The following is a 13,448-nucleotide window of genomic DNA, read 5'->3' as shown; positions in this document are numbered from 1 at the left end:
TCTATTTATTTCTTTGACCTTTTTGAGCCACATGCCAACAGTCAGGACCTGTGGGTTTTTCCATTTAAGAGGGATGCACATTTTAGAAGCATTTAGAAGGTGACGAATGACAGAATTTTTATAGGTCTGGGCCGGGATGTTAGAAGCATGGAGAAGGAAGAGAGCAGGATCATTGGGGAGCGGTCGGTTTATAAACCTCTGAGACATTTCATGTACTGTCTTCCAGAACTCCACTAGTTTAGGACACGACCAAAAATCATGTAGGAGTGTCACCCGACCCTTCCTGGCATCTCCAGCACTGATCAGTGAGTGTGGGGAAGAATCTGCTCAACCTTGACGGCGTGCGGTACCACCTTGTTAGGAGTTTGAAGCTGGTTTGTTATATTTACGTGCAGATGGATGATGTAAACGGAATGTTGTGATTTTGTTGGTCTCGATTAAAGTTACAGTCAAAATCCTGTTCCCTCTTAGCTAAGAATGGGGGTTGGTAAGTCCCCTGGGGTGTGATCAGTAATGCATAGGTCATGGATAATACCTGTGTCAGTATTCTGTCTTGAGAGCAGTGTTCTTCGAAGGGTGTAAGTTGTGTGTTGCGTTCACTGGGAGGTGAAAATGAGTTTAAGAAATTATAGAGTTGCCATGCCCTCCAGAAATCTAGATGGTAGGGTCCCAAGAAGTCCATGAGGTCTTTGAGTGCAGGCCAACTAGATGATGTTGAAAAATGGGAGGCTTGGAAATAGCCTGACTCCATCAAGGTCCTGAATGTTTTATCTTGGTAGCCCGGGGTAAACTGGGGATTCCTCAGTATGGGTGTCAGTGGTGAGTGTGTCGGGGAAAGTGAAAGTTGTGTGAATAATTTAGAGCAGGTTCTTATCATGTGACCTATGAGGGGATGGCGTCTTTTGTCTAGTAGTAAATGGTGGCACGATGGAGCTCTATGGAGGGCTATGTCGCATTGGGCCTGTTCTAGTCTGGGCCAAAGCTTCGCTTCACCATGACGACATCAGTCTGAGTCTCCCCAATTGTGTAGCCTGATAGTACTTGCATAAGTCTGGCACTGCCAGTCCACCTAGTCATTTAGGAAGCAAGAGTAGTCTCCTACATAGCCTAGGTCGCTTATGTGCCCAGATAAAATCCAGTAGTAGGGTGTCCTCTTGTTTAAAGTATTGTGAAGGGATGAATATCGGAAGTGCTTGAAAGAGGTATAGGAACTTAGGGTGTATGCACATTTTAATAACGTTGCATCTCCCAAACCATGAATGGAGACCAGATTTCGATTTATCTTATAGAATGTGGACTTTCTTTAGGAGGGGGAGAAAGTTGAGCGTGAAGATGGGTGAAAATTTGGGGGGGTATGAGAGTGCCCAGGTATTTCAGCGCTGAGTTTGTCCATTTTAGCTTAAAATGCAATCGCAGTTGGTGGAGGAGGGGGTTTGATAAGCCTACTCCCATAGCTTCAGATTTAGTAAAGTTGATATTTAGATTGGACAGAGTGCCATATGCCTCAAACTCCTGAAGAAGATTCGGTAGAGAAATTATGGGATTCATGAGGGAAAATAACATGTCGTCTGGATACGCTGATATTTTCTGCTAGGTTATGCCTGAGATATCCAGGTGGAGGCGTATTCTACATAGAAAGGATTTTAATGATAATGCGAAGAGTAAGGGTGACAGAGGGCACTCCTGTCTTGTCCCATTTCTAATTGTGAAGTAGTCTGATAAGATACCGTTCACCTTAACCTGGGTGGCAGGGGCAGAGTAGATCTGTGAGATCCAATTTAGCATGGTGTTGCCGATGCCCACATGTCGAAGTACGGGTCTTGGTGGCTACATGTAGGAGGTTGAGGACAATGGTTGTGTTATCCCGTGCCTCACATGTAGGCACAAATCCAACTTGATCCAAATGGATCAGTTACGTCAGATGTTGTTGGATCCTAGTTGCTAGGATTTTGGTGAACAGTTTAAGATCGACATTTAGCAAGGAAATGGTTCGGTAGCCAGGGCCGGCGCTACCTATAGGCGAGGTAGGCACTGGCCTAGAGCGCACATCAGCCAGGGGCAGCTAACTGTCCTCCCGTCTGCCCTTTCTTATATACACACTGACACCATCTCCTCACTGTGCTCCGATCGCTGAGCTGGCTCGGTTGTCTGAGCTCAGCAATGGGCGGCGAGTGCCCTGTTATCATGGTTATGTGGTAGGGGTCATGTGCGGGCAGTGGGGCTAGCCTATAGGTGATTGCAGAGTCCCGCCTCTCTGTCTGGCGGGCGCTGTGTATCCTCTCCTCCTTGTGACAGTCTGGCAGAGCAGATGGGAGACAAAAAGAGCAGGCTGATGTTCACCATAACAAGAAAAAGGGGCATCAGGAGGCTGCAGGGTTGCTGCCTGAAGAAATTGTCTACTAAGAACTGGACTAAGTTTTAGAGCTTCAGATGCACTTGCAAAGCAAGGAGCTCCTCCAGTGATATCCAACACTTCACTTAACTACTTGCCCACTGCCTAACGCCGATCTACGTCGGCAGTCAGCCCCTCACAGGCAAAGTGACGTAGGGCTACGTCACTAGCTTGTGAGGGTCTAGGGAGCGAGCGAGCGTGCGCCCCCGGAGGCGCGCTCCCACTCCCGCGTGGTCATGGACCCCCCCGCGCGTGTGACCAGCGGACCCGATGTCCGCCGGTCACTCGGCGATCGGCGGGGGGAGAGGGAGAATGTCAGGCAGCTTGTGTAAACAAGCTGCCTGTCATTCTCCTTGCTGTTAGGATACTGATCACTCGGATCTAGTATGTAGATCCGTTGATCAGTGTCCTTACAGCTCAAGCCACAGCCAATCACAGTAGAAAGCACGCCCCTAGGGATACACACAGCCCCTCCCTTCCAAATAAAGTTAACCCCTTCACAACCAGTGTATTTTTACAGTAACAGTGCATATGTATAGCACTGATTACTGTAGAAATGTCACTGGTAACCCCAAAGTGTCACAAATGTCAGTCAAGGGTCCGATCTGTCCGCCCCAATGTCGCATACCGCAAAAAAATCGCAGATCGCCGCCATTACGCGTTAAAAAAAAAAACAACAAAAATGACAAAAATCTTTCCCTTTGTTAGTAAACGCGATAACTTTTGCGCAAACCAATCAAAATACGCTTTTTGCAATTTTTTTTTTAACAAACATATGTAGCATAAAACAAATTGGCCGAAAATTTTAAAAAATTTTGATTTTTACTTTTTTTTTGGGGGGAAATTCATATAAAAAAATGTGAAAAATATTGTTATTTTTGCAAAATTGACGCTCTTTTTTTGTTTATAGCGCGTGATCAAAAAATCGCACAGGTGATCAAATACCACCAAAAGAAAGCTCTGTTTGTGGGAAAAAAAGGACGTCAAATTCGTTTAGGTACAGCGTCGCACGACCGCGCAATTGTCCGTTAAAGTCACGCAGTGCCGAATCGCAAAATACCCCCTGGTCAGGAAGGGGGTAAAATCTTCCGGGGCTTAAGTGGTTAATGTAGAGGTCTGTTCCATTCCCCCAGGAATCCCTTCATGCATGTTAGGATGTTTTTTTTTTTTTTTTAGTAATTACCTTTTCTGAAGTCTTAAAGCATTAGTAAACCACACTTTTTGACCATGCATAATGTGCTAGTATGCATTGCATACTAGCACATTATGATATACTTACCTTAGAATGAAGCTCTTCCGCCTGTGTTCTTTTCAGGTTCACATGCTGCAGCCATCTCATTGGCTGCTCAGCGATGATGTCACGCCTGCGCATGACTGACTCACCATACACTGCTCACTGACTGGCTGTCCTCACCATACACTGCTCACTAACTGGCTGTCCTCACTGCAGACTGCCCACGGACTGACCGTCCTCACCGCATGCTGCTTATCGACTGGCTGACTGTTCTCACCGTTCACTGAGGTTTCGCCTAGGGCATCAAAAATCCTTGCACCAGCCCTGTCGGTAGCTTCTACAGGAGGTGAGATCTCTTCCCTCTTTAGGGATGACTGAAATGTGAGCTTGTAAAGTCTCCTTGGGGATATATGTCCCAGAGCCCCATGTATTAAACATGTCACCCATCAACTGTCCAAGTGACAGCAAGACTGTTTTGTAATATTGGATGGTAAACCCATCCGGTCTTGGGGCCTTCCCCACTTTGGAACCACCTATGGCCTGTTTTAGTTCAGCCAAGGTGATGGGATCCTCTAGGGATTTACTGTCAGTGTTGGATAACCAGGGCACTCAGAAAGAGAGCAGGTATTACTCTGTATGGGTCTGTTGGGGTTGGGGTTTGTAAGTTATAGAGCGAGGCATAGAAGGATTTAAATTCTTGTGTGATATGTCTAGGTAACGTGGCTCATATGACATTTTACGACAAATTTGCATGGCTGCCTTAGCTTTGTAAAGTAAAGGTTATTAACTTGCCTACGTAGAGTCATAAGTTCTACCTCTGAGGAAGGAGAGAAGAGTGGCAGAGCGTGTTTGTGATGGGACTCCAACGCATGTAAAGCTTGGAGTAAGGAGTCTAGTTTTGCTGTACGCTGTTTTTTGATCCAGGAGCCATGCTTTATGAGCACCCCACGAATCACAGCCTTGTGTGCCTCCCAAATGATTCCAGGGTCAGTATCTGCAATGGTGTTAGTCTGAAAGAAATGGTATAATTCTTTAGTAACATTTAGTCTCATCTTGAAGTAGGCTTTCATTTAGTCTCCACATCCGGGTTCTGGACCTTCAAAAGTCTGTTAGTGCATAAGAAAGTATAACAGGGGCATGGTCGGACCATGTAATGTAAAGTGCCACAACAAAAGAAACCCAGAAAAATGGGGCAAGCCAGCACTATAGGGTCAGGAATAGTGTCCCTTTATCTAGAAATATTAGGGATGCACCGAAATGAAAATTCTGGGCCAAAACCAAAACCGAAAATTCAGGATGCCCTTGGCCAAACACCGAAAATGACTTTTTTCCCCCCCAAATGATTTTAAAATAGTTTTTTCTATCATTTTATTAATATTAGAACACAGCTAGGTATTAACACACGTTAATGCACATACCTTTACTTATTTTGCAGACTATGCTAGTCCCCGGGTATGCTGGTTCAAAACTGCCGCAAATTACCATTTTACATTTCAGACATCTCAAGTCTCCCGGCAGGGCTGCAGTGTGTGTTAGAGCTCAGCTGTCACTGTGAGAATGGAGCCCCTACTTCTTCCGTAGGTCCGCCTCACAGGCGGAGTGATATCAAATGCACTGCGCCTGTGGGAGGGGGTGGGGGGGAGCCATACAGAGGAAGCATATGACTCTGCTCTCTACTGCAGGCGTGTGCTTCCTCTGTGTGGCTCCTCCTCTCACTGTGAGCCGGGTCTAGCATGCAGATCGGTAGCCCAAGAAAGATGGCATCCCCTTCCGCAAATGCGCATGCGCCAGTTTTAGGCATAAGAAGCTGAGCGCAGAAATGCTACAGCCGGGATGCTTCAGTCGGAACACCTTAGTGGAAATAATCCCTTACAGGGACCAGCATAGTCTGCAAAATAAGTAAAGGTATGTGCATTAGCGTGTGTTAATACCTCGCTGTGTTCTAATATTAATAAAATGATAGGAAAATCTGTTTTAAAATCATTTAGGGAAAAAAGTTTTGGTTTTCGGACAAAGGGCATCCTGAATTTTCAGTTTCTGCCCAGAATTTTAATTTCGGTGCATCTCTAATAAATATTGTGCATCAAACGCATAAACATGAAATATTCCTGACAATGGCCGTCAAATGCATAAACATGAAATATTCCTGACAACGGCCGTCAAATGCATAAACATGAAATATTCCTGACAATGGCCGTCAAATGCATAAACATGAAATATTCCTGACAATGGCCGTAGAATGCATAAACATGAAATATTCCTGACAATGGCCGTCAAATGCATAAACATGAAATATTCCTGACAATGGATATTAAAAGCATAAACCTTAAATGACTATGTGGACTGACACGCTGACAGAATTTTACAGCTGGACATAGCAAACTTACGGACATGTATTATACATGTTTGCCATGTTCAACTGTAAAGTTCTGTCAGCGGGTCAGTCCACATTGTCATTTTCAGGGGCGTGAGGGTGGTACGAGAAAGGAAATGTGCAGTGGACTCACTGCTCCACTTACCTGCCACCTCTAAAACCGATGTCCCCAGGCCTGCTCCTTGTGTGCTGGCCGTGTCTAGCTCCTCTGCTGCCTCGCCTTACCGGTGACTCCACTGATGTTGTCCACACACTCTGGGCCTTCAATAGCATAAAGCATGAAACATTTGTGAAAAATTGGCCAAATAAAGACATAAACATGAAATATTCCTGACAATGGGCATCAGTCACAAATATTTCATGTTTATATATTTGAAGGCCCAGAGCATGCGGACAGGATTAGTGGAGTCACCTGTAAGGCGTGGCAGCAGTACGCAGCAATGGAACCAGACACAGCGAGCCAGCACACAAGGAGCAGGCCCGGGGACATCGGTTTTAGAGGTGGCACTAGTGGAGCAGTTCAGCTCAGCTGTAAAATAAATTCGGTCAGCATGTCAGCCCACATTGTCATTTTCAGGGGTGTGAGGGTGGTATGAGATGCAAATGTGCAGTGGACTCAATGTGAGTCCATTGCACATTTGCATCTCATACCACCTTCATACCCCTGAAAATGACAATGTGGGCTGACATGCTGAGTATGCTGACAGAATTTTACAGCATTGTTCAGCTGTAAAATTCTGTCAGCTCAGCATGTCAAGCACTGTCCACATTGGCAATTGTTGGGTCAGGGTGTGAGGGTGGTATAATGCATTACAAATGGGCAGTGAGTGGACTCACTGCTCCAGTGACACCTCCCACTGGCTGAGGCTGCCACCTCTATGATGCCGCCCGGCCTGCGGCTGCTGCTCCTCGTGTCCTGGGCTGGTTGCTGGCTCGGCTCCTCAGAGTCCTCCACTTGGACTCGGACCACTCCTCTGTATACTGGCGGTCTGGCGCTTGCTTGCTGCTTGGCTTGTTGCTGGCTCACTGGCTGGGCTGGCATATGCTTGCTGCTGCCAGACGCCAGTGTCCCGGTCCCGACCCCGACAGACTGCGCTTTCGGCCAGGCTGGGGCGGGCTGGTGCTTGGTGCGCACTGCGCAGATGTGCGCACGCACTCTCCCTATGCTGATGTCATGCTGGCGCCGCTCCACTGTGCACGCCCCCCTCCGCCTGCCCGCCCGCCGGCCTGTGTGAGTCTGTGTGTTGTGTTGTTGTAGAGGCGCGGCGCGGCGCGAGACGAAAAGAGAATCCATGACTGTGTTGTTGTGCACATAATTAATTGGGGGGGCACATGGGGGGGCACAGACTAATTTTGGGGGGGCATGGCCCCCCCTAGTGACACCACTGAATGGCACCTCTTGGAGCACAAAGAATTTTATTGTCGGTTTTTATTGTTCTATGCGCACAAGGCTACTCTTCTGCATTGGGGGAATACCGAAGCGCCATCGGTGGAGTATTGGAAGTCACCAGTGAACACGATGCTGCCGTTTTACAAAGCCACATACCTGAATAGAGGATGCGTTATATGGCAGGGTTGGACTGAGAGGCCATCTGCTCTTCTCGGAGGTGATTGTGGTCCACCACCGGTGAAGGTGATGGCCACCTTAGAGGGGTGAGTTGAGGTCCCCTGATACTTAGGGAGGTAACAAATTAAGTCTATGCCTAGCAGACAACAAGCAGTGGGGGAGGTTGGGGTATGGACCTGGGTGAGAGTCTGTGTGGGGGAGACACTGCGCGTTGACGTTCTCCTGGGAGGTTCTCCTTTTGCATTTTCCTATAAGTATTGTAGTACATGAGCATTGCACTGAGGTTGGGGGGATGGGGAGTTGTTTTGGTTGCCTTGTTTGTTTTTTTGTGATTAAAAATCAATAAAAATTAATTTACAAAAAAAAAGAAGCTGAGTCCTAGGAATGAATAAACAGGAGGGGACGGGATAAGGCGCAGGCCAAGGAGATGTTGGGGGAGTGGGTGGAGTCAGTGAGATGTTGGGGGAGTGGGTGGAGTCAGTGAGATGTTGGGGAGTGGGTGGAGTCAGTGAGATGTTGGGGGAGTGGGTGGAGTCAGTGGAGGTGGGGAATGGAAACATGCAGGAGTGACTATATATGAAGGTTACGATCACTGTGTCTATGACTGTACAAAGCGGAAATATTGTGTACCGAATGGAATGGACTTTTCTTTCTTTATAATAAAATTTTTTCTGATTTAAATAGAAAAAAAAAAAACACTCAGAAAAGATGAGTAGGAAAAATGTCAGTGGCCTCCACCTGTAAAACCATTCCTGTTTTGGAGGTTGTCTCATTGTTGCCCATCTAGTGCACCTGTTGGTAACAACCCCCTCTGCTACTTGACTGACCATATGAATATCCCAGGAGTTTCCCTAACTTGATGCTATACTCTGATTATAAAGTGTTGAGCAGTGTATATGAGTGTGGAAAACTCTTGGTAATTTTTCTTGTCTTCTGACAGACGGACTCTGTGGTGGGAATAGAAGGACATCGGAGGAAGATGTGACTACAGAAGATAATGACATGGCATCTTCTCCAGAAGTAAATCCCGTTCCTCATAATATACATGACAGACCTCACCATTGGAGGAGATCATTGGAATCTCCTGATACTTCACATAGTCCTCTAATATCTGACAGTGCCGACGGGTGCGGGAAACCATCTCATCTCAGGGAATCTTCTTTATACCATACAGGAGAGAATTCATTGTCATGTTCAGAGTGCGGGAAATGTTTTAGTCACAAAGGAAACCTTCTTAGGCACAAGATAATTCACACAGGGGTGCAACCTTTTTCATGTTCAGAGTGCGGGAAATGTTTCACTCACAAAGGAAACCTTCTTAGCCATCAGAGAATACACACGGGTGAGCGTCCCTATTCATGTTCAGAGTGCAGGAAATGTTTTAGTCGTAAAGGAACCTTTCTTAGGCACCAGAGAATACACACAGGTGAGCGTCCCTATTCATGTTCAGAGTGCGGGAAATGTTTCAATCATAAAGGAAGCCTTCTTAGCCATCAGAGAAAACACACAGGTGAGCGTCCCTATTCATGTTCAGAGTGCAGGAAATGTTTTATTCGTAAAGGACACCTTCTTAGGCATCAGAGAATACACACAGGTGAGCGTCCCTATTCATGTTCAGAGTGCGGGAAATGTTTTAATAATAAAGCAAACCTGCTTAGCCATCAGAGAATACACACAGGTGAGCGTCCCTATTCATGTTCACAGTGCGGGAAATGTTTTAATGAGAAAGGAAGCCTTCTTAGACATCAGAGAATACACACAGGTGAGCGTCCTTATTCATGTTCACAGTGCGGGAAATGTTTTAATAATAAAGGAAACCTTCTTAAGCATCAGAAAATACACACAGGTGATCCTCCCTATTCATGTTCAGAGTGTGGGAAATGTTTTGCACTTAAATGTTTACTTTTTAGACACCAGAAAGTTCATATAGGAGAACGTCTCTAATCTTGTGCAGAGTGAGGGAAATGTTTTACTAAGAAAGAACGCCTACTTACACACAGGTGAGCGCCCTTTTTACAAAGGTTTATTTCTTAGAAACCAGAAAGTTCATACAGGCGAGCGTCCTATTTCATGTTCAGAGTGCGGGAAATGTTTTACTCCTTATGTACGTTTGAAACGGCAAAGAATTCACACTTATATTAGAGGATCCGTTTTCATGTTCAGAGTGTGGGAAGTGTTTAAAAATAAAGGAAATATAATGAAACATCAGAGTACGCCCCCTGCTGCTACTACCGGAAATGGACGCTGGATTGTAACGGGTGGAACTGTTTAGTCCATAAACAAATGTGAAACCACCACAGTCCACTCGGGGTTGGTTTACACCCGCATAGCCCTCTGACCCGCTGTATGGTTGGCAGGCAGCTAGGAGCCCTTATGAACCTTTTTTATTGGTTGCTTCATGTTGTTGCTCATTTTTGATTTATTGAAGTAGCTGGCTTTTTATTGGTCCAACCAATGTATGATTATTAATACATTTGACACATTTGTTAATTCTATTATAAAAGATTTAAGCTTTATTTTATTCATATCATTACTGTGTGGTAATCGCTTATTCTGATCTTGTACAATATAAACCCCCTTCGTACAATATTCTGTGCCGAGTCTTCTTTTTTACCAATGATTAGATGATCGGTGATTGGAATGTGATCAGTTCATAGAGAGTCATCCATTGGGGTTTTATTAGTGAGATGGAGAGTGGAGAAGGCACCACATTGACAGCCATTGGAGGCCCTTTCTAAAGCCCTAAACTTTTTGGCAACCTGTCTATGACATTAGTCTTCCAAACTCTATCTCACTGAGCTAAGGCCAGAAGAGTTCCAGGAGTTCTTCTCTGTCCACAGTTCCCAAACCAAAAGGAGACATCCACCACATCTTCAATCTTAAGGCCCTAAATGTCCTCAGCTGGGCCCAGGAGTTCCCCATGCAATCCTCCAGGTCATAGCCTCTTTATCAGGGAGACTTTATGTTTTGACTGCCCCACATACATGTACTGCTGTGGGGCGGCCGTTCTGTGCAGAATCCCGTACCTGTACGTCATCTGCATTTCCAGGTCTGGGGCCAGAACAGTTCCAGGAGTTCTACTCTGATCACAGTTCCCAAACCAAAAGGGCGCATCCACCACATCTGGACACTGGACAAAGCAGGAGCCAATCAGCGAGTTCAGTGGACATGATGTCCACCGGCACCCTGCAATCATTCCTGAGAGAGGCAGAACAGTGGTCTGCCAGTGTAAACAAGGCAGAGCACGGTTCTGTTATTAGGGAAGATGGAGATCATGTCTTTCTGCTAATGAAGGAAGGAGATACTGGCGCACAGAGATTATATATAGTCCATCCAGCAATAAATATCTAAAAATACCAATGATCAGGGTAGAGGGTACAGAAAACGTCACTGGTCTTTGGTTATGGGGGTACAATAAAGGAATACACGGGGCTCTTTATAGACCAAGAGGAAAGCCCTGTAGAAGGAGCCAAATACTCTGAGCATGTAGCTTTGCTCCTCTTCTCGTCTGGTACCTCCCATCCTTCCGGTGATGTCACTTCCGCTGTGCCTTCCATGCTGGTTAGCGTGGCTTCTTGGGGCTCCTCCAGGCTCCCGAGCCAGCCATCTCTCTGCCCAGCAGCCGGAACAGATGACAGAAGTCCTGCCAGATGGTTCTAGGAGGATCCACATCCACAGACTGCCACCAGATGAGCACTTGTATATTTTACCTCTTTGGAGTGTTTTTAATCTTTTGATTTTAAAACCCTTTAACAGGATACTACACTTAGCTGGTGCTTCCTGTAGGGTTGCCACCCATCCAGGATTCACCTGGACAGCTCGGGTTTTGAATCATGTGTTTGGGTTTCAGGCCACCTGAAACCCGGACACAATATTTAGAATGGACTGTGGCTCCCTAAGTACCACGACCCCTGGGTGCATAGATGTGCACACCAGCCTCACCCCTATACACAGACAGGAGAGGAGAAAGGGCTTGATCTATTCCTCCGCCTCCCACCCCTACCTCTCTGTCTGCCCACCCACACTCCAATCCCTGGCATTCTGTGCCTCAGGAAAGGGATGTGTTGGCTGGAAGTTTGAAGCTCAGCAACTGGCAGATATATCGTGGATGAAAGGCTTTGATGCCTGAGTCTCCATCCTCGGGTGGTGAGCTCACTGTCCAATGTCTATGACTGAAGTCTCCACCCTCTCTCCCTTCTCTCTCTCGTGCCTCCAAGTGAGTGAGTACCCTAAGGTAAGGTTCAAGTGGTGCCATTTAGATTCTGATGTAAGGGGAGCTTTGGGAACCCTAATTAAAGGGGGAATTCTGGGAACTCTGAGGTAAGTGGGAGGTCCACAGCATTCCGCCTTAACCACTTGACGCCCGCCCACCCACCCACCATCAAATGACGGTGGAGCGGTGCGGCTCTCGTTCACATGATGGCTTACCAGAACAGCCTCTCTCGTGCGCATGTGGGGGCACGCAGTGCGGCAATTGTGGCCGCACCGTGCTGCTTGGACAGGGCACGACCCCGATCTTGGAAAAGAGCCAATGACTTGGCTCTTTACCCATGGGATCGACTGTGTCCAATCACAGCCGGTCACATGTAAATGAGGAAGTGTTGTTTATCGGCTCTCTTCGCCTTACACTGTCAGAGTGTGTGGCGAGGAGAGCCAATCAGTGGCTTCTCCTTGAAGGGGAGCCTAGGAGAGGTAATCCGGGCACTGATCATCAGTGCCCTGATTACAGTAAGGAAAAAAACAGTACCCATATCTCCCTCCAACCAATGCCCATCAGTGCCCACCATCAGTGGTACAGTGTAGCATGACTGCGCAATTGTCATTCAAAATGTGACAGCTCCGAAAGCTGAAAATTGGCCTGGGCAGGAAGGAGGTGAAAGTGCCCGGTATTGAAGTGGTTAAAAATAAAATTTTGCAGTGCGTGGCTAAAGTGTTCGGGTTTGGCTTGAAGAAAAGGTGACAACCCGAGCTTCCTGTGTGATTCTGCTAAGCAGGAACACTGATCTCTGCCTTCCCACAGTTAAAGCACCTCCCCACAGTAAGTAAGCACTCCCTAGGAACACATTTACCTATTTGATCACCCACTGATGATAACTCCTTCCCTGCCAGTCCCATTAGTACAGTGACAGTGCATATTTTTTATATCATTTTCACTGTATTGGCATCACTGGTCCCCAAAAGAGTATCAGTTAGCTGTGCGATTTGTCCACCGCAATATCGCAGTACCACTATAAGTCACTGATCGCCGCCATTTCTAGAAAAAAAGATTTAAAAAACTAAAAATTCTATAAAAATATCCCATCGTTTGTAGAAGCGATAACTTTTGCACAAACCAATCAATAAACACTTATTGCGATTTTTCTTTTTAACCAAAAATTTTAGCAGAATACATATTGGTCTAAACTGATGAATAAATTGATTTTTTTTACATTTTTTATTGGATTTTTTATAGCAGAAAGTAAAAAATATTGTTTTTTTTATTTATCAAAATCATCCGTCTTTTTTTTGTTTATAGCACCAAAAATGAAAACCGCAGAGGTGATCAAATAACACCAAAATAAACCTCTATTTGTGGGGAAAAAAGGACATCAATTTTATTTGGGTACAGCGTTGCATGACCGTGCAATTCTCAGTTAATGTAACGTAGTGCCCCATCGTTGGTGTCAATGGGAGGGATTGTGCCCCATTGTTAGTCAGTTGGTTTCATTTTTGGTGCCAATGGGAGGAATTGTGCCCCATCACTGGTGTCATTGGGAGAAATTCTGCCCCATCATTGATGTCAGTGGGAGAAATCGTCCCCCAAGGGCCAGATAAAAGCAAGCAAAGGGAATCTGGCCCCTGGGCCGCAGTTTGGAGACCACTGTTCTAGACAGCTCCTTTT

At 46.1% G+C, this 13,448-nt stretch overlaps 3 protein-coding genes across 3 annotated transcripts in view; 2 read left to right on the top strand and 1 right to left on the bottom strand.

The window, feature by feature from the left end:
- Positions 1–242, top strand: part of LOC309550275 (oocyte zinc finger protein XlCOF8.4-like) — a gene marked incomplete at its 3' end in the record, with an annotated part of 117,752 nt that extends 117,510 nt beyond the window's left edge. The window contains exon 6 of the mRNA XM_082250682.1: positions 227–242. Coding sequence (XP_082106808.1) covers positions 227–242 — 16 coding nt within the window. The remainder of the gene's footprint in view (positions 1–226) is intronic.
- Positions 1–13,448, bottom strand: part of LOC309550783 (uncharacterized protein) — a 492,521-nt gene that overhangs the window by 372,788 nt on the left and 106,285 nt on the right. The gene's annotated exons all lie outside the window — the stretch shown is intronic.
- Positions 8,842–13,448, top strand: part of LOC309550274 (uncharacterized protein) — a gene marked incomplete at both ends in the record, with an annotated part of 1,476,097 nt that continues 1,471,490 nt past the window's right edge. Inside the window, 2 exon segments of the mRNA XM_082250681.1 lie at positions 8,842–8,850; positions 9,065–9,245. Coding sequence (XP_082106807.1) covers positions 8,842–8,850; positions 9,065–9,245 — 190 coding nt within the window.

Source organism: Pelophylax lessonae (genome assembly GCF_965119305.1).
Source record: "Pelophylax lessonae genome assembly, chromosome: 3".
Lineage (NCBI taxonomy): Eukaryota > Metazoa > Chordata > Amphibia > Anura > Ranidae > Pelophylax > Pelophylax lessonae.
This window is presented reverse-complemented; position numbering and strand designations above follow the sequence as displayed.